The 27482-nt window shown below is 35.6% G+C and overlaps 1 protein-coding gene and 1 long non-coding RNA gene across 2 annotated transcripts in view; both read right to left on the bottom strand.

Moving 5' to 3' along the window:
- LOC125780655 (uncharacterized) overlaps positions 1-27482 on the bottom strand; it is a 227472-nt gene that overhangs the window by 124079 nt on the left and 75911 nt on the right. The gene's annotated exons all lie outside the window — the stretch shown is intronic.
- On the bottom strand, positions 1831-11046 carry snai1b (snail family zinc finger 1b). Its single transcript, XM_022666437.2, has 3 exons — positions 10636-11046; positions 6677-7213; positions 1831-3887 (listed from the first exon to the last, which is right to left on the bottom strand). The coding sequence occupies exons 1-3, from the start codon at positions 10709-10711 to the stop codon at positions 3706-3708; spliced, it is 795 nt and encodes a 264-aa protein (XP_022522158.2). The 5' UTR covers positions 10712-11046; the 3' UTR covers positions 1831-3705.

Raw genomic sequence — 27482 nt, 5'->3', positions numbered from 1 at the left:
GCTTTGTGCCAACACCAGTTGTAAAAAGCGCTATACAAATAAATTTGATTTGATTTGATAAATATAATACAAATTTACACTTTACTGTTATTAATAAATTCCATTTAAACTGAGCAAAAAGCAGTAGACATTAAAACAGCACAATAAATTATTTAATCTAATTATATTCACTTTTTGTTTTCCTGTCTAGCTCAGAGTCTCTCGCCCTTTCATTCTCTCTCTCTCTCTCTGGCCATCTGCTGCTGATTGGTTGAACATGTGTTAGCAGCACTGTGTCATTACTGCTATGTTAGCGCTCAGGTTAGCCGGAGCCGAGAGCACGACAGGTGTGTGCAGGTGCTCCTTCCATCCGTCATTCGACACGTCTCTAGCTCACACATACACACACACACACACACACACACACACACACACACTTTACACCACGTCTGCTGAGAAAGCTTCACAGTAAACACACACGGCCACGGCCCCTTTCATCAGCTTCATTCACGCCACACAGTGAACACACAGCCTTTTCTTATCCAAACATAAATTAGTTTATTGAAAAAAACACTTCGGCTGACTGTACAAAAGTCTGGAGATATACAATGGACCCAATTAAAAAAAAACAACAGTAACACAAAGTGATTGCATAGCGTTTCAGTGAGAAGGTCACTGTATAAATACATGTGGTTCATGAAAAAAAGGCACATGCAGGCAGGTTCATACGTCTCTATGGCTTGCTTTAAAAAGAGTTTTTAAAAGGCGCAGCGGGGCTCCGGGATCGGGGGGTGGTTTCAAGCATTTTGTGCGCAAAAATGTGCATTAAGGCAATTTATGGGGTTGCAACACAGCTTTTTTGGGTTCGAAACAGCAATCTGGACCAATCTGTAGCAACTTAGGGTCGGATCTTTGGCTGTACTTTTATATATATATTTTTTAATCAATCCTTCATTTAAAATTGTGGCAATTTTTAATGTAGATGTGCATCATTTCCACCTGAATAAAGTATATGTATATATATAAAAAAAAAAACGGCATGCCAAAAAGCATGGGACAGAAGGGGTTGTTTTTTGGGACACCCACATGTATATCGACGCTGTCCAATAAAAACACTTCTCTATTTTTGTCGTTTTTAGTTTACTACATAAATTGAAGAGACAAACTGTCCCTCACACTGTGCCAAACATTTTTGATGAACGAACCAATAGAAACTCTTCAAAATGACCTGAAATAAACTCTTTTTACATGGACTTCCATTGAAAGTTCACAAGGTTTTTCTCTCTCATGTAAAGTTGCTGTAGATAAGGGTTTTTCATTGGACAGCGACGATTTCTTGTGAGTGAGCTTGAATTAGCCAGCACACTGAGTTCAAGCAAGATCTTAAAGTCTGATCAACTAAATTTTAAAATAGTGTAGGACCAAGGATTAGGACCAAGCAAAATCACATGAATATTCAATGCAATCATACTGTACATCTCTGGGATGTGGCAAAAGTAATGGGATCCAAGACTTTCAGCATGTTGGTGTACTTCATTAAATTAATGCAAACTGAAACCCTTAATTTGACTTAAAATCTATGGGATTTGGAGACTAGGGGATTTTGAAGTATACAGCATACAGACCAGCACATACAACAACAGCTAGGAGCCCAATTCTAGTAGTTCTAATGTCTAGTAGTTGCTAGAACATTAAATACAGTGAGTACATACTAAACCCTATAAAAAGTATATTTTTATCATCCTCATTGTATCATTAATTCAGTTTATCCATGTGGAAATGATGCACACATCAGAACCAGCACTCAGTTCTCTTTTTCCTTTTTTTCCAGTGCGTGATCTAATTAGACACTGTGTGACAGATCCGAGGACAGGTATCAGATTGCCGTTGCTGGTGTTTTAGTGAAACAGGGAAGTGTGGAAAAGGCTTCAGTGGCCGAGGTATCTGTCCACAGGCCCGGTGCTCAGGCAGCTGTCTCAATACGTCGCTGCAAAGTGTGTATGCATGTGTGTGTGTGTGTGTGTGTGTGTGGGGGGGGGGGGGAGACGTGGTGAGAGATGACCCACCCCCGCCCTCACACTTTGCTGCACTCACACACACTATAACACACACTAACACACACTCTCCAGCAGCTGCCCGTGTGAGGGCCGGACCAGCCGGCACCAATGGGCATCTTGGGAATGAGCAAAAGGCCCAACTGGATGGGAAAAAAGAGAGAGAGACACCCCTGCAAAAGTCGAGCAGGCACCAAACTGGGTTAGAAAAACATTCTTCGCTGTCCGATCTGCGATACACACTGCCTCTTTATAAAAGTCCAGGATGGAAAGCAAAATATATGGCTGTATATATACTGTACACACACACACTTTGCAGTGCACATACTGTAGGAAGGTTTTAGAAAAAAAAAGGAAGGCACTTGGAGTGAACTTGCAAAATGGACTTCAAAAACACAACACAACACAACTTCAGCATTCGTTCTGAGGGCATTTGTGGTGCTTGGACCCCAAAATATTGCCAATTCTTGCGTAGAAACGTTCTTGCGTAGAAACGTTCTTGCGTAGAAACGTTCCCAAACTCAGTCAATGGAAGTCAATGGAACGGTAGCACCAAACACCATGATTTGTGCATGTACGTATGCATGTATTAAAGCAAACAAACCAAAAAAAAAAAAAAGAACCTTGAGCTTCTCCTTTAGGGTGTTTTTAAAGCGTTTTGGGCGCTTGAGGTGCTTGGACCCCTAAATATTGCCAATTCTTTCTTCCTTCGCTGAGAAAATTGTTCCCAAAACTGAGTCAATGGAAGTCAATGGAAAGATGGCACCAAACACCATGATCTGTGCCTGTACATATGAATGTATTAAAACAAACAAACAGACCAAAAAAAAAACCTTGAGCATCTTCTTTAGGGTGTTTTTGGAGCGTTTTGGATGCTTGAGATACTTGGACCCCTAAATATTGCCAATTCTTTCTTCCTTCGCTGAGAAAATTGTTCCCAAAACTGAGTCAATGGAAGTCAATGGAAAGGTGGCACCAAACACCATAATCTGTGCCTGTATGTATGCAACGATTTAAGCAATAAACAAACCATAAAAAAGAACCTTTAGCATCTTCTTTGGGGTGTTTAGAGCGTTTTGAGCATTTGATGTGCTTGGACCCCTAAAGATTGCAAACAATTGCGTCCATGGCGTCAATGAAAGTCAATGGAAGGGTGGCATCAAACACCATAATCTGTTCCTGCATGTATAAATGTATTAAAACGAACAAACAAACCAAAAAAAAAAAGAACCTTCAGCTTCTTCTTTAGGGTGTTTTTAGAGCGTTTTTGGGCGCTTGAGCTGCTTGGACCCCTAAAGATTGCCAATTCTTGCGTCCTTGGCTGAGAAAATTGTTCCCAAAACTCAGTCAATGGAAGTCAATGGAAAGGTGGCACCAAACATCACACTATGTGCATGTGTGTGTGTGTGCATAGATGTGTATGCATGTATTAAAAAAAAAAAAAAGGAAAAAAGAAAACCCACACAACTTCATGTCCTTCTTTGGGCGTTTGGGGCATTTTGAGCCGTTTGAGTCATTTCGGGCGCTTCATGTGCTTGGACCCCTAAAGATTGCCAATACTTGCGTCCATAGAAGTCAATGGAAAGGTGGCACCTCTATGTAATTATGTTTGTGTGTGTGTATGCACGTATACATGTGTGTTTTAATGTGTATAAGTGTGTGTGAGGGAGGGCTAGACCGACGGGCAGCAGCTGGAGACGGTGTGTTTGTGCAGGAGGGACATGCGGCTGAAGGTGCGAGAGCAGGTGCCGCACTGGTACTTCTTCACCTCGGAGTGGGTCTGCAGGTGCGCCCTCAGGTTGGAGCGGTCGGCGAAGGCCCGGTTACAGTGAGGACAGGAGAACGGACGCTCACCTGCAGGAGGAGGAGCAGAGAAAGAGGAGGTGCTTAACATCTAAGCATATAGTGCAGAATATGGAACAGCTGCACATTCATTTTCATTGTTTTGTGTTCTGAAATTAAGGATATTAATATAGTTGTGTGTTAACAGTACTTCTCTTTTACAGGGTGCATTTGCACATCTTTGTCAGCATTCTTGGACATATATAGTATGTGAGATTAAATAACTATTTAAAAGCTTTATTAATAATCTGGATGTAATATAATTAGTCCCTTAGTGAGGTATAAGATGTTTAAAAGTACAAATAACTTTGAAATATTAACTATTAGAAATAGATAAGACAGATAGATGGAGATAGAAATAGACAGATTAATAGAGAGAGAGAGAAAGAGAGAGAGTGTCAGAAAGAGATGGAAATATTTAAATAGATAATGAGAGATAGAGATGTGAAGAAAGACAGATAGAGGGAGAGAGAAATAGAAAGCTGGATAGACAGAGCAATAGAGACAGCTGGATAGACAGATAGATGGATATAACGAGAGATAGACAGATAGATGTAAAGAGAGACAGATAGAGGGATAGAGAGACAAATATAAAGCTGGATAGACAGATAGACAGAGCAACAGAGACAGATAGAAAGAGAGATAGACAAAGAGAGAGAGAGATAGAGATAGACAGACAGAGCTAGACAAAGAGAGAGAGAGAGATAGAGATAGACATAGACAGAGCTAGACAGAAAGAGAGAGACAGACAGAAAGAGAGAGACAGAAAGAGATATAGATAGAGAAAGGGATAGAGAAAGATATAAAGAGAGAGACAGATATACAGCTGAATAGACAGAGATAGACAGATAGATAGAGGGATAGAGACAGATAGATGTTTCTAATATTTAACTGTGAGATGATACATATTAAATGCTATATATTAAAAACATAGGTGAATCCCCGTGTATTTCACTATATATGATTTAGTGATTTGGGTATACATGTAATATATTCTGAAACAATTTTTTGGACCAAAATGCAATATTTTAATTCATATATAAATACATTTTCATTAATTTAAAGGCTATTAGCCTTTCTTTCACACATACTTCACTATCTACCATCACTCTGTCTAAAGTTAGAGCCTCTGTAAAAGTTCTTAGACCAGCTGTTAGAAACACACACTGCAGCAGGTGTGAGAGGATGCCCATTGTAATGCTAATGCTAATCCCTGCTAATTAATAGCTGCTACCTTCCTTTTGTTGCCTTTTGGCACAGCTTCCATTTCACACCTCAGCGTCTCTCTGTCGGTTTAAAGACGGAGACACTTATCAGATTCTCAGTGTAACAGGAGTCTGGAGAAAGTCTGGCCTCGTCTCAATGCACATTTACAGGACAGCACTTTGTGTTAGCCAGTGCTAATAATACCAACAAGGCTAATCACAGCTAATTACAGATAATCACAGCCAATTAAAGGCTACATTCAGCTGCTTTAGAAGTTGCACACATTGCTGCCGCTGCTGCTACTACAGATGTGCAAATGCACAAATACAGCTTGTCTAATCCCTATAGTAGAGAAGTAGGCTAAAGCCAAAAGTATAGCAGAGATTATTGCACAGTGATTAGCACTATGCTAATTGGAGTACATATGCTTTAATTTCTTGTTAGCTACATTAATCTTCAACATCACTTCATCAACAGTTTCAACAAGTAAATAAATACGAAGCCAAACTACTTTACTTTTACACCAGTCATGTACTGAAGCACTAGAAACACTACATTTGCTTTGTAGCTCCACTGTCAAAAATGAAAAGAAATCAACTTGGCTGATTGGCGCTACATTTGGTTGATTGTGGGACGATGAGCAGGCACCCTAATACTTTTGTCCACTTTTTTTTTTTTTTTTTTACAATGTATAACCCCAGAAAGCAGATATTTAAGAGTATTGAACAAATTTGAGCCACGTTTTGCAGTGAATTAGGAGTGATTATTGCATATTAGCATCTTCCCAATTGGTGGACATGGGCGTTCATTACTTGTTAGCGATGTTAGCATAATAGCGCCGGTGTCAAAAAGTAAAGAAGCTACTTTTTCCTTTATACCAGCCATTTGGCTGATAGTGGGACGGGGGGATGAGCAGGCATGCTAATACTTTTGTCCACTTTTTTTTTTTTACAATGTATAACCCCAGAAAGCAGATATTTAAGAGTATTGAACAAATTTGAGCCACGTTTTGCAGTGAATTAGGAGAGATTATTGATGTTAGCATCCTGCTTATCGATGGACATAAGCTTCCATTACTTGTAAGCTTCATAAGCTTTACAAATTTATACAAAAAAAAGTCTTGACTGATTAAATGATGCTGCATTTGGCCGATTGTGGGACGGAACAGTGAGCAGATTTCCTAATATGTTTATCTACTTTTGTCAATTTATAATATTTTTAAATATCTGTTTTCTGGGGTTAATCTGGGGTCGAGCCCCAGTGGACATAAGCTTCCATTATTTTTTATCTACTTTAGGTTTGCAACTCCATTGCCAAAAATGTCAAAATTCAACTTCTTTCCTTCTTTATACCATAAAGGTCCTGACTGATTAATTTGGCTGATGGTTCTACATTTGGCTGTTGTTTGACGGGAGGATGAGCAGATGGGTGTCCCTATACTTTGCACTATGTGTCAATAGTAATTATAATGCTAATGTCTTCTAATTAGCACCTGGCCATTAACTGACTGGATAACTTCCTATGATCTGTCACCTCTCTCTCTCTGGTTTAACCGTTTGACGCCCGGGCGCCGGCGGTAGCTGAGGGACACTCACCGGTGTGGGTGCGGATGTGGCCCCTCAGGAGCCAGGGTCTGGAGAAGGCCTTGCCGCAGGTGGTGCAGACGCAGGGTAGCGTGTGGGAGCGGATGTGCATCTTTAGCGCCCCCAGGCTGTTGTACTCTTTAGGGCAGTGTTTGCAGCGGAAGGCGGCTCTGGAGGCGCCGCTCTCGGCCGGGCTCAGGCCGGCGTCCTCCGCGCCACTGCAGTGGGTCAGCTGGTGGCGGGACAGGGCGGCGGGGCTGCTGCAGGTCTTCCCGCAGTGGGCGCAGACGAACCGGTCGGCGGGGTCCGGGCTGGGGGGGTCCGACGTGCGGCCCTCGTCCTCCTCTCCGGAGCTGGATGGGGAGCTGAGGTCCAGGGGTCCCTGGATGGGGGAGGGAGGGGTGGTGGGCGACACTGGCGTGAAGGAGATGGGCAGGGTGCCCGTGGTCCAGACCAGGGTGGGCGTGAAGGTGGACACTAGAGAGCCGTCAACTTTGGTGGGGAGCTCTGCCAGCGGGTAACAGTCGGTTATGAAGGCCGAGAGCGGACCTGCGGAGAGATGGAGACATTATCATTAATAATAATGATCATAATAATAATAATAATAATAATAATAATAATCTATTAAAATGTCATTTTGTGGTTGAAACATTGGGACAAAGGATAATACCAGACATATTTTTTACAAAAATCAACATGTATTGAATATTATTAATATTAATATTCCTGCAGACACACCAACAAAGCATTATATATGTTTATGATTTAAAATATGAATAATATGAGATTGGGTACACTCCTAATAACAATAACATTATTAATATTAGCAAGTACTTCAATCTACCATATATAAAATCTATATATAAATCTATATATCTATTACATATTATAAAATAAGTCTATTTTTAGTTTACTGTTCCTTACACTGTGTCAACATTTCCAAATGAATGAACCAATAGAATTTTTCCAAACTGAGCTGAAATAAACTATTTTTTACATAAAGTTCCATTGAAAGGTAAGAAGGTTTTACAGTACAGCTTTTCTGTAAAGTTACTGTTTTGGATGTTTTTCAACTTTTTTTTCCATAGGAAAGTCATTTTGTCACTTTTCTTTAATATTTACATGCCTTTCCAAAATAAAAGTCCTTTTGCAAGCACTTTTGTATTTTGTGGAATTTAAAAAGATACAAGATGTGATGTAAGAAGTTATTTTTTTAAATTACACAAACCATCACGATTTAACTCAAGCTTTTTGATTGGTCCTGGCCAAGCTAACTAGTAGATATGCAAGCTAAAAATGTGCCAAGATCAATCAATAAGCTTGACTTACTGCACAATATTTTACTTTGGCAAATAACTTTACAATAAAAAAAAAAATTAAAAAGCTAATGGAGTGAGTAATGTTTTATCTGTTTTATTGTATGATTTTCATTTTTACCCATCATAGAGAAATGATTAGAAACAGATTATTTTCACAATAAAAATAACCATTTAAGGGATTAAAAACGATCAATCTTTTAAATAGTTTTAATAGTTCAAAGATCAGTTATTTACCACTAAAAGCTAACTTTAAAACAAATTAAGCATATTTATAGCATCAAGCAAATCAGGGTTTAACTAAAATTGATTTAATTGTTTGATTTAATCATTTAATTTGTTTTTAATTAATTTTTTCTTCTAAAAAATTAAAGACGTGAGAAAAGAGCTGAAGTGCAGACTTGAGTACAGTTGGGTATGTGAGAACGAGGGGGTTGAACAAGGGATGAATGACAAGAAAGAGAAAGAGAGAAAGAGAGAGTCAGGTGGCTGTTCACCAAAGGCCTAATCCACTTAGATGGTTAAGTTGTTTTGATGCTCGAGTGTCATATTACAGTCAAATGGTGGATTTGCCACAAAGGAGGCCAGTCAGAAACAGTTGTATTTGATTATTGCTGTTACCCACAATGCCTTGGGGCCTTGATTTGGATGGTATATCCAGTGTTCCCTCGGCATGAGTTCCAGTAGTGCCGGAGTATCTGACCCGGGGTCTTTCTTTTAGTGGAATACTGGAAATGACTTACGTCAATTGGATTAGTTTGGCTATTGTGTGTGTGTGTGTGTTGGTATGTGTGTGTATCTGTGTGTGTGTTGGTGTGTGTGTGTGTGTGTAGTTCTGGCTGAACACCAGCTATGGGGTAATAGGACTTATTTCCACCACTTATTGACACAGGCCTGCCAGCGCACTGCGGCGCTAAGTGCTAAACTAGATTCATGAGGATGCAATTTGTTGCCTAGAACAGCCACAAGTGGAAATGAGGCTCCACTGGGAGGGAGGAGAGAGGAGGAGGGGGGTTGAAGATTTTTGCACGCCCTCAAGAATGCACGAGTCTAGTGCACAAATAATTAGACCACTAATGCAATAAAGATGTGTGAAGAAGATGGGCCAATCTGAAAATAATAGCAGTTACTGGATGATCTGGTTGTGGGATGCAAATCAAAAGTTGCAGCAACACTTTGTAGCATGCAAATAGAATCTGCTTTAGTGTGAGGAAACTTTTAGAACCATATATTTTGTGTGAAACATTGAAAAAATTGGAATTAATAACGTTTTTACACAATATATTAATCACTTAAGCATTGATATTGCAGTGTAGACATGCTACAGTCACATTGTTGGATGTTCACCAATTCATGCAATATATTACTAATATAACTATGCACAGCATGATGTTTGTTTTGTTTGTTGAGAATGACAATTATCCCACTTTTTAAGAGTTTGAGGGTCCCTGTTATATTAAATCATAATCAATATATAGGATTGCCTTGTGAGTATAAATGTTAAGTGCATAATGTTGCCCTGAGGCAACAAAATAAAAAAAAAACAGTTTTAGGAGGTCAATGAAATTAAAATAGGCTTAAAAATAGACTTAAAAATAGGCTTACACAATATAGTTCTTTATATATTAAACAAAAGGGCACATATTTAAAGGGACAGTGTAGTAATCCAAAAAAAGTGGTATATTATCTGAGGGCAACACAAAGCTACAAACGATTAATCTACATTTTTTATAACTGCTTTTTTTTTAAGTTTTTTCAAAATATACAGTATACTGTATATTATTATATCTACCTAATACCATATATTTTTCTTTATTCACTGATACACATTAATGCATTGATTGAATTATTATTATCATGGTCATTTTTTTAAAAAGGTAAAAATACAGATAATAAATATATTAAATGTGATTAAAACATAACATAACATGCAGTAATCCAACACATATTGAATTTTTAATTTTAAAAATTGTCAAAAAAATAATTAAATGCATAAAATAAGGTCATATATGGCATGTAAAGATATGTTGAGCTTCTTTCTAAAACTTTTCACAGAACATTAGTTTACTGCCATGTTTTAAAAAGGTCATGTGGTGCACATGACAGTGTGTGGTGCCATTCATTAAAGTCTCTTCATCTACAGTTTGAACATATGATTATATGTGTACACATTCTTTAGCATTTAAAAAAAGTCTAAAAAGCTAAAACTCCTTTTATGTTATTGACCCATACAAATTATATATTTAATACATTTTGATGATTAATGCATTTTCTTCCATGCACTGTTAAGCAGTAAAAAGTGTAAGTAAAAGTGTATTTAAGTGGTTAAATGCACTTTTATTGTGCATCTATACTGAAGTACTGAAGTATTTGCATTTCAAGTCACTTATCTTACTTTTACTTGCTATATTCACTACATTATTTGATGTTTTACTACTCTTTTAAAACTCATAAATCTCATTAACAGCTCAATCTCAGTGGATTTGATGTGATTATACCACAAACAAGCCAATGCATGCATGCAATGCACCCACCAAGCCACCCAGCTACCTCCTCTAACCCACCCACACACCAATAATGAGTGAACTTCTGTTGGAAAGAGCAAAGTTTGTTGAATTTTGTTGGAAAAACAAGAAGTCCAGGGCATGAACTCACCATTCTGGCTCTCCAGCTCACTGTAGTTGGGCTTCTTGTTGGTGAAGTACTTCTTGACCAGGAATGAGCGAGGCATGTTGGCTTTTTTAGGAGCCTGGTCCCGTTATTCTCCTCCTGTTTTGCAGATTTAACGCAGGAAATCTGGAATTTGAAGAGCAGAACTTTCTCAGAACCTCCTTAAAACCTTCTCAGGAACTCCTCAGGACCTCCTCCTCAGGTTTGGAGAAGCTACAAGTCCTCCAAAGCAGTTTGAGGAGAAAAATAGGAGAAAATGAGTCTTTTTAAGAAGTTTAAAGTAGTTTTTTAAATAAAAAATGGGAGTATCCTCTGTGTATCCAAAGCCAATGAGAGGAAGGAAGGAAGAAGGAATGACTGGCTGACTGACTGAAGCTCTGAAACCATTGAGCTCAGACTGGTCCCTACATATAGCACTGCTGGCAGGGTGGGAGGGGCTGTGGTGGGCGTGGCTTAAGAGGAAAGGGGGCAGGTGGGTGTCTTCTTATTTTTTTGGGATGGGGTGAAGTGGGCGGGGCTTGTGAATAGAATAAGCAGGCATGAGGAGAGCTGAAGCCTGAGGCCTGGTGCCCACCACCCTGCAGGTGCCCTGAGGAAACCCTACCACTGACTTATTGATCCCTCATGGGCCCAAATCCCATTAATAGTTGATAATTACCCCACTTAAAGCACATTCCAGCACAGATTATGCTAATCGCCACTATCAAAAGGTGGCAGACCTCAACTATAACCTTCTAAAACCTGATTAAAACCTTCACATCAGCAGAGGAACCTCATAAGAGCATCAGAAAAATCACCAGAACAGAAGAGAAAGATTAGCTGATATTAGCTGATATTGATTACAGGGCTCCTTCACAACCTTCTGCATGTTTTCCCAGCAAATCCACTCAGTTTAAAGAGTTTAATCTCACTTCTGAACTGCTGCTCCTCACAAACAAAGCCTGCATTCATCAGCCCTCCAACCCCAGGCCTGAACACATCACTTTACAGCACTTTATGAGCGTTGGAGAGAAGATTAGACCAGGCTGAGCTGAGCTGAGCACCACCGAGGCCAAGCTTCCTCCAGCTGAGCTCACAGCGCTCCCTGCTGCTGCACCGGGGCATGGCCCAGCACTCACATCCCATAATACAAAAGAAGTATATTTGAAAAATGTATTAATTTTAACAAAAAAGCTCTTGAAAACCTCTGGAATATAATCAAGAGGAAGATGGATGATCACAAACCATCAAACCACCAAACTGAACTGCTTGAATTTTTGCACCAGGAGTAAAGCAGCATAAAGTTATCCAAAAGCAGTGTGTAAGACTGGTGGAGGAGAACATGATGACAAGATTCATGAAAAAAAACTGTGATTAAAAACCAGGGTTATTCCACCAAATATTGATTTCTGAACTCTTAAAAGTTTATGAATATGAACTTGTTTTCTTTGCATTATTTTCTGCTAAATAAATGCTCTAAATGACAATATATATTTTTTTAATTTGGGAGAAATGTTTCATCTAATTTAATGCAATAAATGTACATGTATTAACAATATTAATTTTTTTCACATAAAGTTTTTTTTTTATCAATCTATTTACTAATAAGGTACTAATTTGTGCCCATTCCACCATTTAAAAAAAAAATGTGTTGAAGGTCTGAAACGCAGGAATAGAAAACATGAAATATTTTGGGTTCATACTGTCCATCAGTGAACTGTTGGATATATTTTTTACATTTCTAAACATTTACACATACATGTCACTACACGTGAAATATATTTTAAATATATTGTTTCATTTTTGGCCATTTTCATACGTTTTAAAATAACGTTTAATACATACATTTTACATAAATGCATTTTCCATAGAAGAAATATTGAGTTACAAATATTTCCATTATTTAAACAGTTTTCTCTCCTCAGAGACTCCTTGAGCTGCTTTAAATCACATCATTTATACATTTAGTTATTTACCTCATTACTAGCCTTAATTTGTGCCCATTTCACCATTTTTCTAAATGTGTTGCAGGACTCAAATGCAGGAATAGAATATATTTAAAATATATTGTTTAATTTTTGCACATTTTCAAATAATTTCACACATGCATTTTAAATATATTTTTCCATAGAAAAAAATATTGAACTACAAACATACTGTATAAATATTTCCATTGTTTACAAGATGCAATTACTGCAAGTAAATAAAGAAATACTGATGCTTGATCACATGTTATTATAACAGGTTTTATCTTTTATCTGTGTTTTACCTGAACTTATCCTGACACTGGTCTAAACTAACGACCTAAAACAAACTCATTACATATCCCTGAATCTGCAACTGTTTGAAATACATTTAGGAACCTAAACATATACTTGAAATATATGTAAAAAAAACATGCTCATATATTTTGTTTCTATGTGTAATCAAGTAATCAAGACTAACAAAAGTCCATATATCCATATATTAGCTCCAAGTTTTTTTTTTAAACATTTTAATGATTTTCACATTTGTTACAAACTAAAAATCATTTTTATATATATTTTCTTATTTTCCTCATTGCTAGCCCTAATTTGTGCCCATTCCACCATCTTTTTTTTAAATATGTGTGTTTTACCTGACCTTATCGTGACACTGGACTGAACTAACGACCTAAATCTAACTTAATCAGTTTAAACTCATTTTCAGTGGAAACTGAAGTCAGCCAGCGGACATGTGAACTAAAGTGTGTTAAACTTAATTTAGATCTCCTAGAATTGAGAACTGAGAAAAGTGAGATAAACATGGTCTTTTCCTGCTGAGCACCTTTTGCACGACCTTAGATTTTAAATCAGGGATTAATTCTAACATCTTATTAAATATCTCTTACATTTACTTTGACTTGTGTTTAATTGCAGGCGGTATAAATCCAATATATTCATGTTTTATCTGATCAACTGTAACATTTCATTCATTCATATACATGCATTCCTGCATTTCACACATGAAACACATTCCAAATATAAATGCAAGCAGGGTAAAACACTTACCACTTGTAAATAAGGCCAATCAGTGAAGTGTTTCAGGGGTTATTTTGCTCTATTCTTCCAGTAAATATACTTTAATCTGTATCGCAATTAGTATACAATACACATATTCACAGCCAGGCCTTTGTAATGTGTGCAGCATGTGCTTTAGCATTGTCTTGTTAAAAAAATAAATGGATGTTCCTGAAAAACATGTGCTCTTAAAGGCAACATATGTTTATTTTAAAATCACAATAAACTATGCAATATGACATATACTATACACATATCTTCCAGTCTTTCTTTAAGAAACATTGTTTTTAAACATTTCAATCATTTTCTCTCACATTTTGGAGGAACTGCTCATCTTTGCTCCTCAGGGACTCAGATTTTAGCTTTAAATCTTGTATTTTTTAAGGTTTTGTTATTTATCTCAATACATTTTTCATGCTTGATTTTGTTTGCATGATATAGGCCAAAAAGTTCATTTAAAATATATTTTAATACATCATATATATCAACTGGCAAATCAATACAGAGATTAAATGTAAAAAGTGCAGGAATGGATATACCACATAATATTTGATAAACAATTAATATAATTTTTTAAATACAAAAAAAAAGTTAAATAATAGTCATTAAAATACAAAAATAAAATGTATATATTTTAAATAATATAAAAATATAGTATATAATAAAAAACCCTAGTTTGTGCCCATTTCACCTGAAGTGCAGGAATGGATATAATACAGTATAATAGTTTATATAATTTAAAAATAAAATAAATATTTTGATTAAATAATAAAATAAATAATGAAAAAATGATAATGATAAAAAAATAATATAAAATAAATAAAATAATTGAACATTTTAGATACTTTTTATATTTGATCAAATTTAATGTAACTTTTTTAAGGCTTTTTATTTTCCTGATTGCCAGCCCTAATTTGTGCCCATTTCACCATTTTTAAAAAAATGTGTTGCAGGTCTGAAGTGTAGGAATGGATATACTATATAATATATTGGGTTCATACTGTCTCCAATCAGATTTTCTGTACTTTCTACCAGTGTTTTCTACCAATGATTTGGAGTAGTGTTTTTATTTTGTAGTGTAAGTGTATTTAAACACAGATATTAGTGTTTAGTGGCTGTTAAAGATCAATAGGTTCTAATAATCTCCTGTTTAGTGAATGATTAGTGGTGTTCAGGCTTCAGGCTACAGTCTGTTCATTTTACACAATGCACAATTCAGCTGCACTATAGAGGCAGTTTTACTAGTGCTCAGAGCTCCCTGTGAGTAACTGCCCTCACTACTACCCCCCCCCCCCCCCCCCCAATCTAATAAACCTGCATGCTGTCCGGCTCAGTGTCCTACAGCCACACTCTGCTGGAAACCTGGATAAATAGAAGTGCTGTTCTCCCAGTAACTCTGACCCCTGACCCCTGACCCCCCACCCAGCACCCTGATCAGCTCCTAATATTGATCTGCACTCTTAAAAATCCATACTGATCAAAGTCTGAAGATATCAGAGATGATACAGAGTCAGCGTCCTACAGATTATACAGGTGTTATCTGCTGTAGCGCAACTGACTCAACCAATCAGCTCCCATCACTCCCAAACCCAAATAAACATTACATCAGTGATCAGCTGATCAGGGAGAGTGTCTACCTGTAATTAACTCTATATACAGTCATGGCCAAAAGTGTTGTTATTCTCAATATATTTTTCATGTTTTTTATTTTTGTTTGCATGAAAAAGACAAAATATTCATTTAAAATGTAGGTTAATACAAATATGTCCATTGGCCAATCCATACAGAATTTAAATATTTGAAAATGCATTTTCAAAATACATTTGGAAAGCAGTGAAAATGGCCACAAAAATATTTTTTCCTTAATGAAATGCAATAGTTTGAAAGACATTAAGGAACTTAAAAATACATGATCATATATAATAGTAATTATGACTAAAAAGTCTATATATCATATCATAGACATTTAAACATTTCTGTAATTTTCTAGCACATTTGTTACAAACTAGATTTTTTTTCAAGTTTTTTATTATCCTCATTGCTAGCCCTAATTTGTGCCCATTCCACCATTTTTTAAAATGTTTTTTAAAGTGTTGCAGGTCTGAAGTGCAGGAATGGATACACTACATAATATTTGATAAACAGTCTATATCATTAAAACATTATATCGGTGATCAGCCTGTAATTAACTCTATATACAGTCATGGCCAAAAGGGTTGTTATTCTCAATATATTTTTCATGTTTTTTATTTTTGTTTGCATGAAAAAGGCAAAATATTCATTTAAAATGTAGGTTAATACAAATATGTCCATTGGCCAATCCATACAGAAATTAAATATTTGAAAATGCATTTTCAAAATACATTTGGAAAGCAGTGAAAATGGCCAAAAAAATATTTTTTCCTTAATGAAATGCAATAGTTTGAAATACATTAAGGAACTTAAAAATACATGATCATATATTCAGTTTCTTTGTGTTTCAGTAATTATGACTAAAAAGTCATCATTGTGGGTACTTTTTTTTTTTGTTCAAGTTTTTTATTTTACTCATTGCTAGCCCTAATTTGTGCCCATTCCACCATTTTTTTTAATGTGTTGCAGCTCTGAAGTGCAGATACACTACATAATATTTGATAAGCACTTTATATCATTAAAACATTACATCAGTGATCAGCCAATCAGAGAGGATCTACCTGTAATTAACTCTCTCTCTATATATACAGTCATCACTAGAACACAGGTCAGGTCTGAAAGGGTTAAGCAGGTTGATTCAGTCTGAGTAAGACCTGTCTTTAAACACGTATAAAGTCTATTTATAATGTGGTGTAATGCGCTTCAGCGCCACAGGGGGCGCCACTGAGGTAATTCTGCTCTATGCGTGCACAAATGTGCGGGGGGTCACACGTCGTTCACGCACGCGGGCTGACGCCAGAGAGGCGCGGGTCAAACTGCGGGACAGGCTGCTATAAACACCAGCAGAGACCTGTAGCAAGTGGACAAAAGTGATGGGACATCTGCTTATGCACTGTCTCGTCTGAAATTAAGGGACTATAGTTTTTTTTTATAGTTTTTTTATTTGTGTAAACACAAATTCTGGTACTTAACCCCCTGAACCAGTTCTGCTAAACTACAAGCACAACCCTATAGTGAAAAAAAGTAGATTAATTAAAGTATATTAAGCATTATTATGATATAGTGCACTAAAATGTTATTGTAGCCACATTATTACTATTATTATCAGTATATTTAAAGACAGCTAAAATGAAACAACTTATTTTTACTTATTATAATATAACTAATTATACTTTAATTATAGTATAAAAATAGTACAAAAGTCTTACTTAAATTGTGCTAAGTGTACTTAACTGTATTAAATTGGAACTATTTTAAATATACTTAAGTAACCAAATTGAAAACCTCTGGAATATAATCAAGAGGAAGATGGATGATCACAAACCATCAAACCACCAAACTGAACTGCTTGAATTTTTGCATCAGGAGTAAAGCAGCATAAAGTTATCCAAAAGCAGTGTGTAAGACTGGTGGAGGAGGAGACCATAATGCCTAGATGCAAAAAAAAAAAAAAGTGAATATTGATTTCTGAACCATTTCTCATTTTCTGTAATTAAATGCTCTAAATGAGAATATTTTTATTTGTAATTTGGGAGAAATGTTGTCTGTAGTTTATAGAATAAAACAACAATGTTCATTTTACTCAAACATAAACCTATAAATAGTAAAATCAGAGAAACTGATTCAGAAACTGAAGTGAGCTCTTCATTTTTTGTCAAAGCTGTATTCCTACTTTGTGTTCCTACACAGTATTTACAATATTTTACTATTTGTATTTTGTAGTTAAGTGTAACACTGAACATAAAAAGGACTAAAGTAATTATGGTGAATAGAGAAGGAGTGTTTCACATTGAGCTCATCAGTGTTAAACTGGTTCTTATAAATGTCTATTCATCAGATGGTTTGAGTGGGTGAACTAAAAACACACAAAACACCATTTTTAGAAGAGATAACATTGATTTTAATGTAAAGTTTAATTTTGCAGGAGAATTTAGGTGTTTTCTTCATTGTATGTGTGTGTGTTTTATTTATATGTAGAGGTCTGAGAGCAAGTTTGTCTTGCTTTTGGTGGAGTAACTGTCTCTATTGTCCAGAGCAGATCTTCTACTAGATTCCAGACCCTAATGGACAGCAATGATGTGAGTATTTTATTGCATTTAGCCACAAGAGCTGGAGTTAGCTAGAGTAATTATTTATTTAAATAACTCTAAGTAAGAAAACTGTGAGGATATCAAACAGAACAGGTGTGTCTGCTGTATCTGCATCTGAATATCCCGTCACTCTGTTATCCACTGAGCTGAGGAGCACAAAAGCTAGTGGACGATCTGTAAGGTGGGGTGAACTGGGGCCACTTCACACCGTCCCGGGCCGGGCCGACGGCCTCGTCCAGCAGCACAATGGGCCGGGCCGGGTTTAAAGGCTCATTATCAGGCTGAGTGAAGCTGCTGTTGACTCTGAATGTGTTGTGAAAGACGACAGCAGGATAAGAATGAGCTTAACCATCACTTTACTGCAGAGGTGCCGCATTCCTGCCCTGACGACCCTCTGATCCCAGCATTCCCCGCTCTTCCTGCCCACAGACACCTGACCCCAACCGGCTGCATCAGGTGTGCTGGATGACCCAAAGTACTGTTTTCAAATTATTTTAATCAATAAAACTTAATCAAACTCAACGAGACTCAATAAAATTCAATAAAACTCAGTAAAACGTAATAAAACTCAACCTAACTCAGTAAAAGTTAGTAAAAACTTAATGAAACTTAACAACAGTCAACAAACACTTAATTAAACTTTATAAAACTCAATGAAACTTAATGAAACCCAATACAACTCAGCAAAACTTAGTAAAACTTAAAGGAACACAATTAAACTTTATAAATATTGGTAGAACTCAATGAAACTCAATAAAACTTAATAAAACACAGGCACTAAAGGACTCTCATTTTATACTTTCTATGGTATCTTTGTCTATCTATCTGAAAAAGAAAATATTATTAAAATGATAGAGAGATAACACATTTAAAAATATATGATGAAAAAATAATGGAAATAATTAGATATGCAGACATGCAGAGATAAGATAATATTTCAGTAAAACTTAATGAAACCCAATGAAGCTCAATACAACTCAATAAAACTTAGTAAAACTTTCAGAAACATAATGAAACTTAATGAAACTCAGTAAAACATAGTAAAACTCACTAACACTCAATAAAACTCAGTAAAACTCAATGAAACTTAATAAAACCCAGTAAAACTTAGTATAACTTAATGAAACTTAATAAAACTCAGTAAAACAATAAAACTCTATAATTTACTAGAACTCAATAAAGCTGTATTTTTGTTGTTTTACTGTGTTTAACTGCACTGCCTCAATTACAAAGATACTAAAAGACTTTACTTTTATACTTTTATTCTTTGTATTGTATCTTTGTTCCTTTATCTATATCATTCTGTCTTACCTTTCTTCTGTAACTGCTGTGTACATCAGTATTGATGTACAGCTCAGCTGACCTTTAACCCATTACAACTAATTATATTCACAAATATTACATTTATTGCAAGTTATACAGTGTATTTTAGTGCAAATACACATAAAAATACATTTAAAATAGGATTTAAAATGGTAAAGTTATAAATATTAGATTTATCAAATCAAATATACTTAAAATTTAGGGAAAAATAAATCCATAACATATATACATATATATATATATATATATATATATATATATATATATATATATATATATATATATATATATATATATATATATATATATATGTATATATATATATGTATAGCAGGTCTACAGTCGTGTGCAGTACGTGTAGAGTTTCCCTGCAGAGCATTTCTGCACTCGGGTCAGCGGGTCACAGGCCACACCCACAACCAGAACCCTGTAATTAATAGATAGAGATAGATAGATAGATAGATACTTTATTGATCCCGAAGGAAATTTAGCAGCCAGTAGCAGTTACACAACACAGTCGAAACAAACAGTACACAGTAGAAACAAACAATAAGTATTATAAAATAAAATAAAAGAGCACAGTGAGGAATATAAGACTCTAAACTATAAAATTATAAACTGAGTAAACTCTGTACAGAGTGTACAGAGTGTAATGATACACTCATCACATACACACACACTGCTGACACAGATGTGCAAATGCACAAACACATGCACAGCTTGCTTATCATTGTGGTACAGAAATAAGTATTGCCAAAAGAATAGGACTAACACAGAATCATATTCTTATAATATTCTCTGTTAGCTGGGACTGTTCTCGCTTTGATGATGTGGTGATTTGGGAATGTAAATATTGTATTATAACTGTAGTACTACTGTTTTTTACTGTTCTAATACATTTCTTATTTATTTTTACTGTTTTATTTGTATTTGGTCTTATTGTTTTAGTGTTTGTCTTTATGTTATATGTACAATATCTATGTACAGCACTGAGTTGAGTTGAGTTGAGGATGCTCACTTTTGAGGTATAAGGTTTAACTGTGGATATTAATGGATATTATTGGATATTAATTGATACTGTCGTCACTGAATGAATTGTGAGTGTGTGTGTGTGTGTGTGTGTGTGTATGACAGGGCCGTGTGTGAGTGTGTAATGGTGTAATTTGTATCACTGCTATGGCTGCCGCTCCACATTACAGAACAGCCACAGGTCATGTTGGTGAGCAGGCCGGGCGTGACCCCTGACCCCAACACCAGGCTGGCCGGAGCGTGAAGGCGTCCGGCGTTTAGGAACAGATGTTCTCCTTGTGCTGCTCTCGGGGAGACTATCTGCTCGTTCACAACGTCCTGCTAAACACTTACACTGCTGTTTCACCACTACACACACACACACACACACACACACTACACACACACCGGCTCCGGCTCCGGCTGTACCGGATTATATGGTGCATTTTAAGAGACACTATAAGGAACTTTAATTCAGCTTTTATTTCTTTAATAATGCTGGGTTGTTGTGGTGGGTGGCTAACTTAAGTTAACTAAAGCTAAGCTAAGTAAACAAAACTGTAATTCTTAAAAAAAAGACTTTATTTTAAAGTTAAACGAGCGCTGGATGTTAATCTACACAGATTTCTCTGTTTATTTGGTAGAGTAAAGAGCTTTTGCTTATTTACTGTAAGCTTAGATTCCGTAGAAATTTCTCCAGCACTAAGGCTGGAGCATCAGCATTAGCATCTAAATGCTAGCAGTTAGCAGCTAATGCCACCTGACAGTGCTACACTAAGGAACCCTGAGTGTTTTCCGGTAAGCCAGGGTGATATTAGCACAGTAAACATGCAGGTACAGTCCAATATAAAGCCTGAATCTGAATGATGAAAGAGCTAATGCTTAGCACAGTTAGCGGCTAATGCTGCTCCAGTCTCGATGCTGGAGAACTAAACTGAAACTTCTGTATAACTCTGTATTTTAGCAGAGTGGCTTTATTGCTCCTTATTATAAGGAGCATCGGATTATAAGGAGCACTGATGATTTTTGGTAAAATTAAAGGATTTTAAGTGCCCCTTATAGTACAAAAAATACAGTACTCTCAGCACTACACACACACCAAAGCCGGCTCTGGCTGAACTCACCAACAAACCATACACACATTTACACCCAACCAACCAGAGGATTACTACCCTCAGATCTGGAAAAAAATAAGAGATCACTTAAAAATGATGAGTTTCTTTGATTTTACCAAATTGAAAATCTCTGTTATATAATCAAGAGGAAGATGGATGATCACAAACCATCAAACCACCAAACTGAACTGCTTGAATTTTTGCACCAGGAGTAAAGCAGCATAAAGTTATCCAAAAGCAGTGTGTAAGACTGGTGGAGGAGAACATGATGCCAAGATGAAAGAAAACTGTGATTGAAAACCACCAGGGTTATTCCACCAAATATTGATTATTTCTGAACTCTTAAATCTTTATGAATATGAACTTGTTTTCTTTGCATTATTTGAGGTCTGAAAGTTCTGCGTCTTTTTTTGTTATTTCAGACATTTCTCATTTTCTGTAAATAAATGCTCTAAATGAGAATATTTTTATTCGGAATTTGGGAGAAATGTTGTCTGTAGTTTATAGAATAAAACAACAATGTTCATTTTACTCAAACATAAACCTACAAATAGCAAAATCAGAGAAGCTGATTTAGAAACTAAAGTGCTCTCTTAATTTTTTTCCAGAGTGGTATCTCAGAATGTTGAGACAGTATTTCAAAATAATGACTTATTATCTCAAAGCATCTCAAGCATCACATTTTCTGAGTTGCTGATTTTTGTTTTATTTATCTGTTATCTGTTTTATCTGTATTATTTATCTGTTTTATTCACATGACCATAAATTTCAAAGTAGAATTATTGTGCAAAGCAACTAATATAATACAAAAACATGAATTTATGTAAGTTTTAAGTCTAATTAAGTCAAGTTTTGAACTAAATAGCTCAAATGATTTAAGTAAATTGTGTTTATTCAGGTTTATAGTGTGGAAAGCATTGCACTGACCACTATAAACGTGCTGATTAGCATTCAGAGCAGCTCGGTGAACTCAGTCAGGTGTCTGTAGAGTAAACTGTAGATAAGGCTGTAGGTGTTTACCTGCGCTCTGTTCTGAAGGGGGTGGGATTTAGTGGTTTACCTGTTTGCTGGGGGTCACCTGCTCTTCCTGCATTGTGCCGGAGTCTTTGTAGTGTAACAGCAGGTAGATAACAGCGTGAATGCTCCGACCCGCCGGGTCCTGCGGTGCTGAGCACAGAGCCAGACGCCCCAGGCCTGCTGGACTTTACGCTTTAACGGGCTATCGCTCCACGCTCTTTACCCGCCTGATAGATGCCAGTTCGCTCAGACTGTAGGGGGGTGGCTGCGGGGGTGCACTGCCCCTCATCAGGGTGAGTTACGGCCCGTAAATGCCCCCCTGCCCGGCAGGTCCACAGGCTATCGGCCCATCACACACACCTAACGAGGTTCTCATGCTGGTCTGGATCCTGTATATGTGCCTGAGAGAACCCAGAACCCAACACAGCACAAAAACACACACCCCAATTAACACAGTGAATTTATACATTTATTGATTTATTTATTTATGTGGGTCAATAATAGAATACTTAGCCTTTTTTGGGATGTCAGACTACACAGAAATCCTGTTTTCAAGCTTGAATACTGTTTATTTTCACTTTTTGCTACAGGACAGAAAATAACAGCATTTATCCAAAACTGTATAGAATGTAAAATAATATATATTGTAAAATTTCACCAAGTAACACAATGAACTTGTTTCTTTATGTATTTATTTATTTATTTGTGTCATTATAATAATAATAATAATAAACTTTATTTATATAGCACATTTTATACATAAAAATGCAGCTTAAAGTGCTTTAAATAGAGAAAAAGAGCGTAAGAAATAGCACACAAGCACAACAAGCAAGCAAGGCATTTAAAAATATAATTAACAAAACATTAATAAAATATAATACTAATATAAAAAAACAGTCAAAACAAGACAGATATAAATGAGATCTAATTAAAAGCTATTAAATAAAAATAAAATCAGAACCAAATAATAAAACAGTTATAATAGAAAAATAATAAGAATAATAATCAGCAGAATACTCGGCCTTGAAACTTTTAAATTAATCACGTTTTAAGATGTCAGACTACACAAAAATTATATTTTTAAGCTTGAATACTGTTTATTTTCACCTTTTACTAACAGCAAGTTTATAAAATACTGTATAAAAAAAGTCAAATTTCAACAAATGTATGTGATGTTAACCACATACAATACACTAGTGCATCACAAAAAAAAAAAAAAGAATATCATGGAAAACTTACTTCCTTATTTCAGTAATTCAGTTGAAAATGTGAAACTCATATATTCTATATTATATAGATGTTTTAAACACACAGAGTGATCTATTTTAAGTGTTTATTATTAATTTTATTGTTGATGATTATTTTGGCTTACAGCCAATTAATGAACCCAAAAATCAGTGTCTCAGAAAATTAGGATATTATATAAGTCCAAAAGGTACTTTTGGTACTCAGTGTGGGAAGAGTGCCAAGTCCTGCTGGAAAATGAAATCATCCAATTTATGTCATCCAATTAACCATATTTTAAGACTCCAGACAACATAGAACTTTTATATTCCAGCTTAACGACATACAAAAATCCCACCCACACATCAAAGAAAACTGTAGAAAATGTAGAAAATAATATTGTTAAATTAAATGTCTATGCTGCGACACCTTGGCTAAGTGTCACATATTATAGATATTGAAATAAGTATATCCCCTATATATGTTAATAAAAATAATGATTTTATATATTTTTTAATGCAGGAATGGATGTATAATAATAAAAAAATTAAGTGAAGCTGAGCAGAATAAATATGAAATATTTTTGTCCACACTGCACCAAAGGGTTGTACATATATTGATAAAAGCAGTGTATAAAATGTTATATTTTTAGGTTTATTTTAGGGGACTGTGATTCCTGATTCCTGATGTAGAAGCTTTTTCTTTTCAGTTTCAGGATTTTAACAGATGGTGTGACATTTGCATCCAGGATTTGTTGGCATTATGTGGGATCCATCTCCTTCCACCTGTGCAATATGGTCAATACAACCCTAACACATGATACTCCCACCCCCATGCTTCACAGTTGGCAAGATCATTTTTTTAATATAGGTTGTAACATATATTAACATATATAAGTATTTAGAACTAATTCGAGGGAGTTTTTATTAATTAAGTAATTATAAATATGGACAATTTGTAGGATAATGTCATAGGAACACTTTACTCTAACAAAATACACCCACCCCCATGCTTTACAGTTGGCAAAGGTGAATTTTTGAATACAGTACATAATATACGCAGTATACAGAATTTATCTGAATGAGTTTAATTAATTAATAATTAGTAATTTATAAAATGCACTCACTTTATAGTAGAAATCACTTTATAGGGACAGACACTTCATTAGCATACACAGTATACAATATACATAATTACTTTGAAAGACTTAAATTAATTAGTTAATTATAAATATAGACATTTTGTAGGATAATTAATGTCATAGGAACATTTCATTCTAGCACAATACACCCACCCCCATGCTTCACAGTTGGCAAGGTGAATTTTTGAATATAGCACATAGTATACATTGTATATAGAGCTAATTTAAGGGACTTAAATAGCATACATAGTATACAATATATATATATATATATATATATATATATATATATATATATATATATATATATATATATATAAAGTTACTTTGAAGAAGTTAATTAATTTGTATTTATAAATATAGACACTTTGTAGGATAAAAAATGTTATAGAAACACTTTATTCTAACAAAATATACCCACTTTTATGCTGCATAGTAGGCAAGGTGAATTTTTTAATGCAGGCTGTAGACGCTTTGTAGCATAAAATATGTCATAGGAACACTTTACTCTAACACAATACACCCACCCCCATGCTTCACAGTTGACAAGGTGAATTTATGGGAGATTATTTAATTTTTTAATCAGAAATATATACACTTTGTATGATAGTTATTGTCATGGAAACACCTCACTCTAACAATGGATACACCCACCCCCATGCTTCACAGTTGACAAAAATGAATTTGAGAGAACAGTACATAGTATACACAGTTATTTATAAGATACAGTCACTTTTTAGTTGAAATCGTAATAGGGACACTTCATTAGCCCTAAAAAAGTGTCCGTCTCGCTCACCCTCGTGCTTCACAGTTTAATATAGTATACACAGTATACACATTCATCTGAATGACTTAAATTTATTAATTTGTCATTTATAAAATACAGTTAATTTGTGGTTAAAATCACTTTATAGGGACAAACACACTTTATTAGCATACACAGTATACATGAACACTTTACTCAAACACAATACATCCACCACCATGCTTCACAGCAGGCAAGGTCAATCTTTTAATATAGCAATAATTTTTAATTATAAGTGTAGGATATCCTACTTTGTAGGGTAAAATATATATTATAAAATATAATATTACATTTATTAATTACTGTTAAAAAAATAAAAAAGATATAGACACTTTGTAGGGTAGTTAATGACATAGGAACACTTCGCTCTAACATGATACACCCACCCCCATGCTTCACAGTTGACAAAAGGGAATTTTAGAGTACAGTACATAGTATACACAGTTATTTATAAGATACAGTCACTTTTTTTGTTGAAATCACATAATAGGGACACTTCATTAACCCTAAAAAGTGTCCGTCTCGCTTTACAGAAACGGACGTTTTTCACACGTCCACAGACTTCCACTCTGCTGTCAATTACCTGAGAGAATGAAAGACCCTGATTGTTCCTTGGGTTAGAATGGGCCTTTGAGCATTGTGTGCGCGAGTGTGTGAGTGTGTGAGTGTGTGTCAGGGCTATGTGGGGGGGGTTTAGCTCTGCTGGTAGCCTCAGCAGGGTGGAGATAAGATACTGTAGACGTGACACTTGCAGACCCCCTCAGGAATTTAAGCTTAAACATATGGCTGAACACTCCCACTCTGCTCCGAGGGAGCCAGGAATCCTGCTCTCCTGACCCGCAGGACCCTAACGACCCGACCACCACCACCCGGACCCCCGCACCACATCACCACCAGCCCCACAACACTATTTATTTATTTGTTTTTTGGGTTTGTTTTTGTTTTATTTGGCTGTTTTTACTTATGTAACTTTTTTATTATATTAGTATTCTTAATTATTGAAATCTGAAGATATCTATTAGTAGTAGTAGTAGTAGTAGTAGTATTATCACTAATATATGATATACAGGTACGTTACAGTTTCATTTCATTATTTTATATTTACACAAGGTTATTTCTACACTATTACAGAGTTGGGCCAGTGTAGTGTTAGGAGTCTTGCCCAAGAACAAAGTGTACAGCAGTATATTAAGTCACTCAGACCAGGAATTGAACCCCAGTCTCACTGTCGTCAGTCAATCTGAAAACAAGAATTAAAGTGCAGTCACTGCAAAAAACATCAAAAAGTTTATAATGAGTTTATAATGAGGAAACTGGCACTCATCAGGACCGCTCCAGAAAAAGAAAAGCAAGAGTTTCCTCGGTTGTATTTTGGTTTGTTTAACACTTTTAAGTTACTACATGATTCATTATGTATTCTATTAATTTACTATGTAAGAAAAAGAAAAATATATACATATTGTATAAGAAGGTGTGTATAGTAGTGGTTTCTAAAATTAACACGTTTTTAGACTAAAGGTATAGTACTTTTTGTATTTTAGGATTATCTTAATTTCTGAGAAATTCTAACATTGATTTGTTTGCTTTGATGTTCAGGTCATTTGACAATCATATCCAGTATTTCCTGATATTTTATGGATATACAATGTTCAATATCGCTAATCTAACTGGCATCAACACAACCATACAGCCTGATACAGCCACCCTCATGCTTAACAGTTGGTAAGGTGTGCTTATCATAAAATGCTTTGTATTATCCCCTCTAAATGTTATATTTTGATTTCATTAGTCCACAGCACTTGTTTCCAATTAATAATTAATCTTTGACTACTCTTTAACCATTACGTTTCCCTATCTTTCATTCTTATGACACTTTTAATGAAGATTATGCAGGCAATGCTGCACAGTAGAACAGTGCATCAGCTTTTTGACTCTACTTAACAAATCTTCATTCATCTT

This window comes from Astyanax mexicanus, chromosome 13 (genome assembly GCF_023375975.1).
Source record: "Astyanax mexicanus isolate ESR-SI-001 chromosome 13, AstMex3_surface, whole genome shotgun sequence".
Taxonomy (NCBI): Eukaryota; Metazoa; Chordata; class Actinopteri; order Characiformes; family Acestrorhamphidae; genus Astyanax; species Astyanax mexicanus.
Note: the sequence above shows the minus strand (reverse complement) of the source record. Positions and strands in the feature narration are given on the sequence as shown.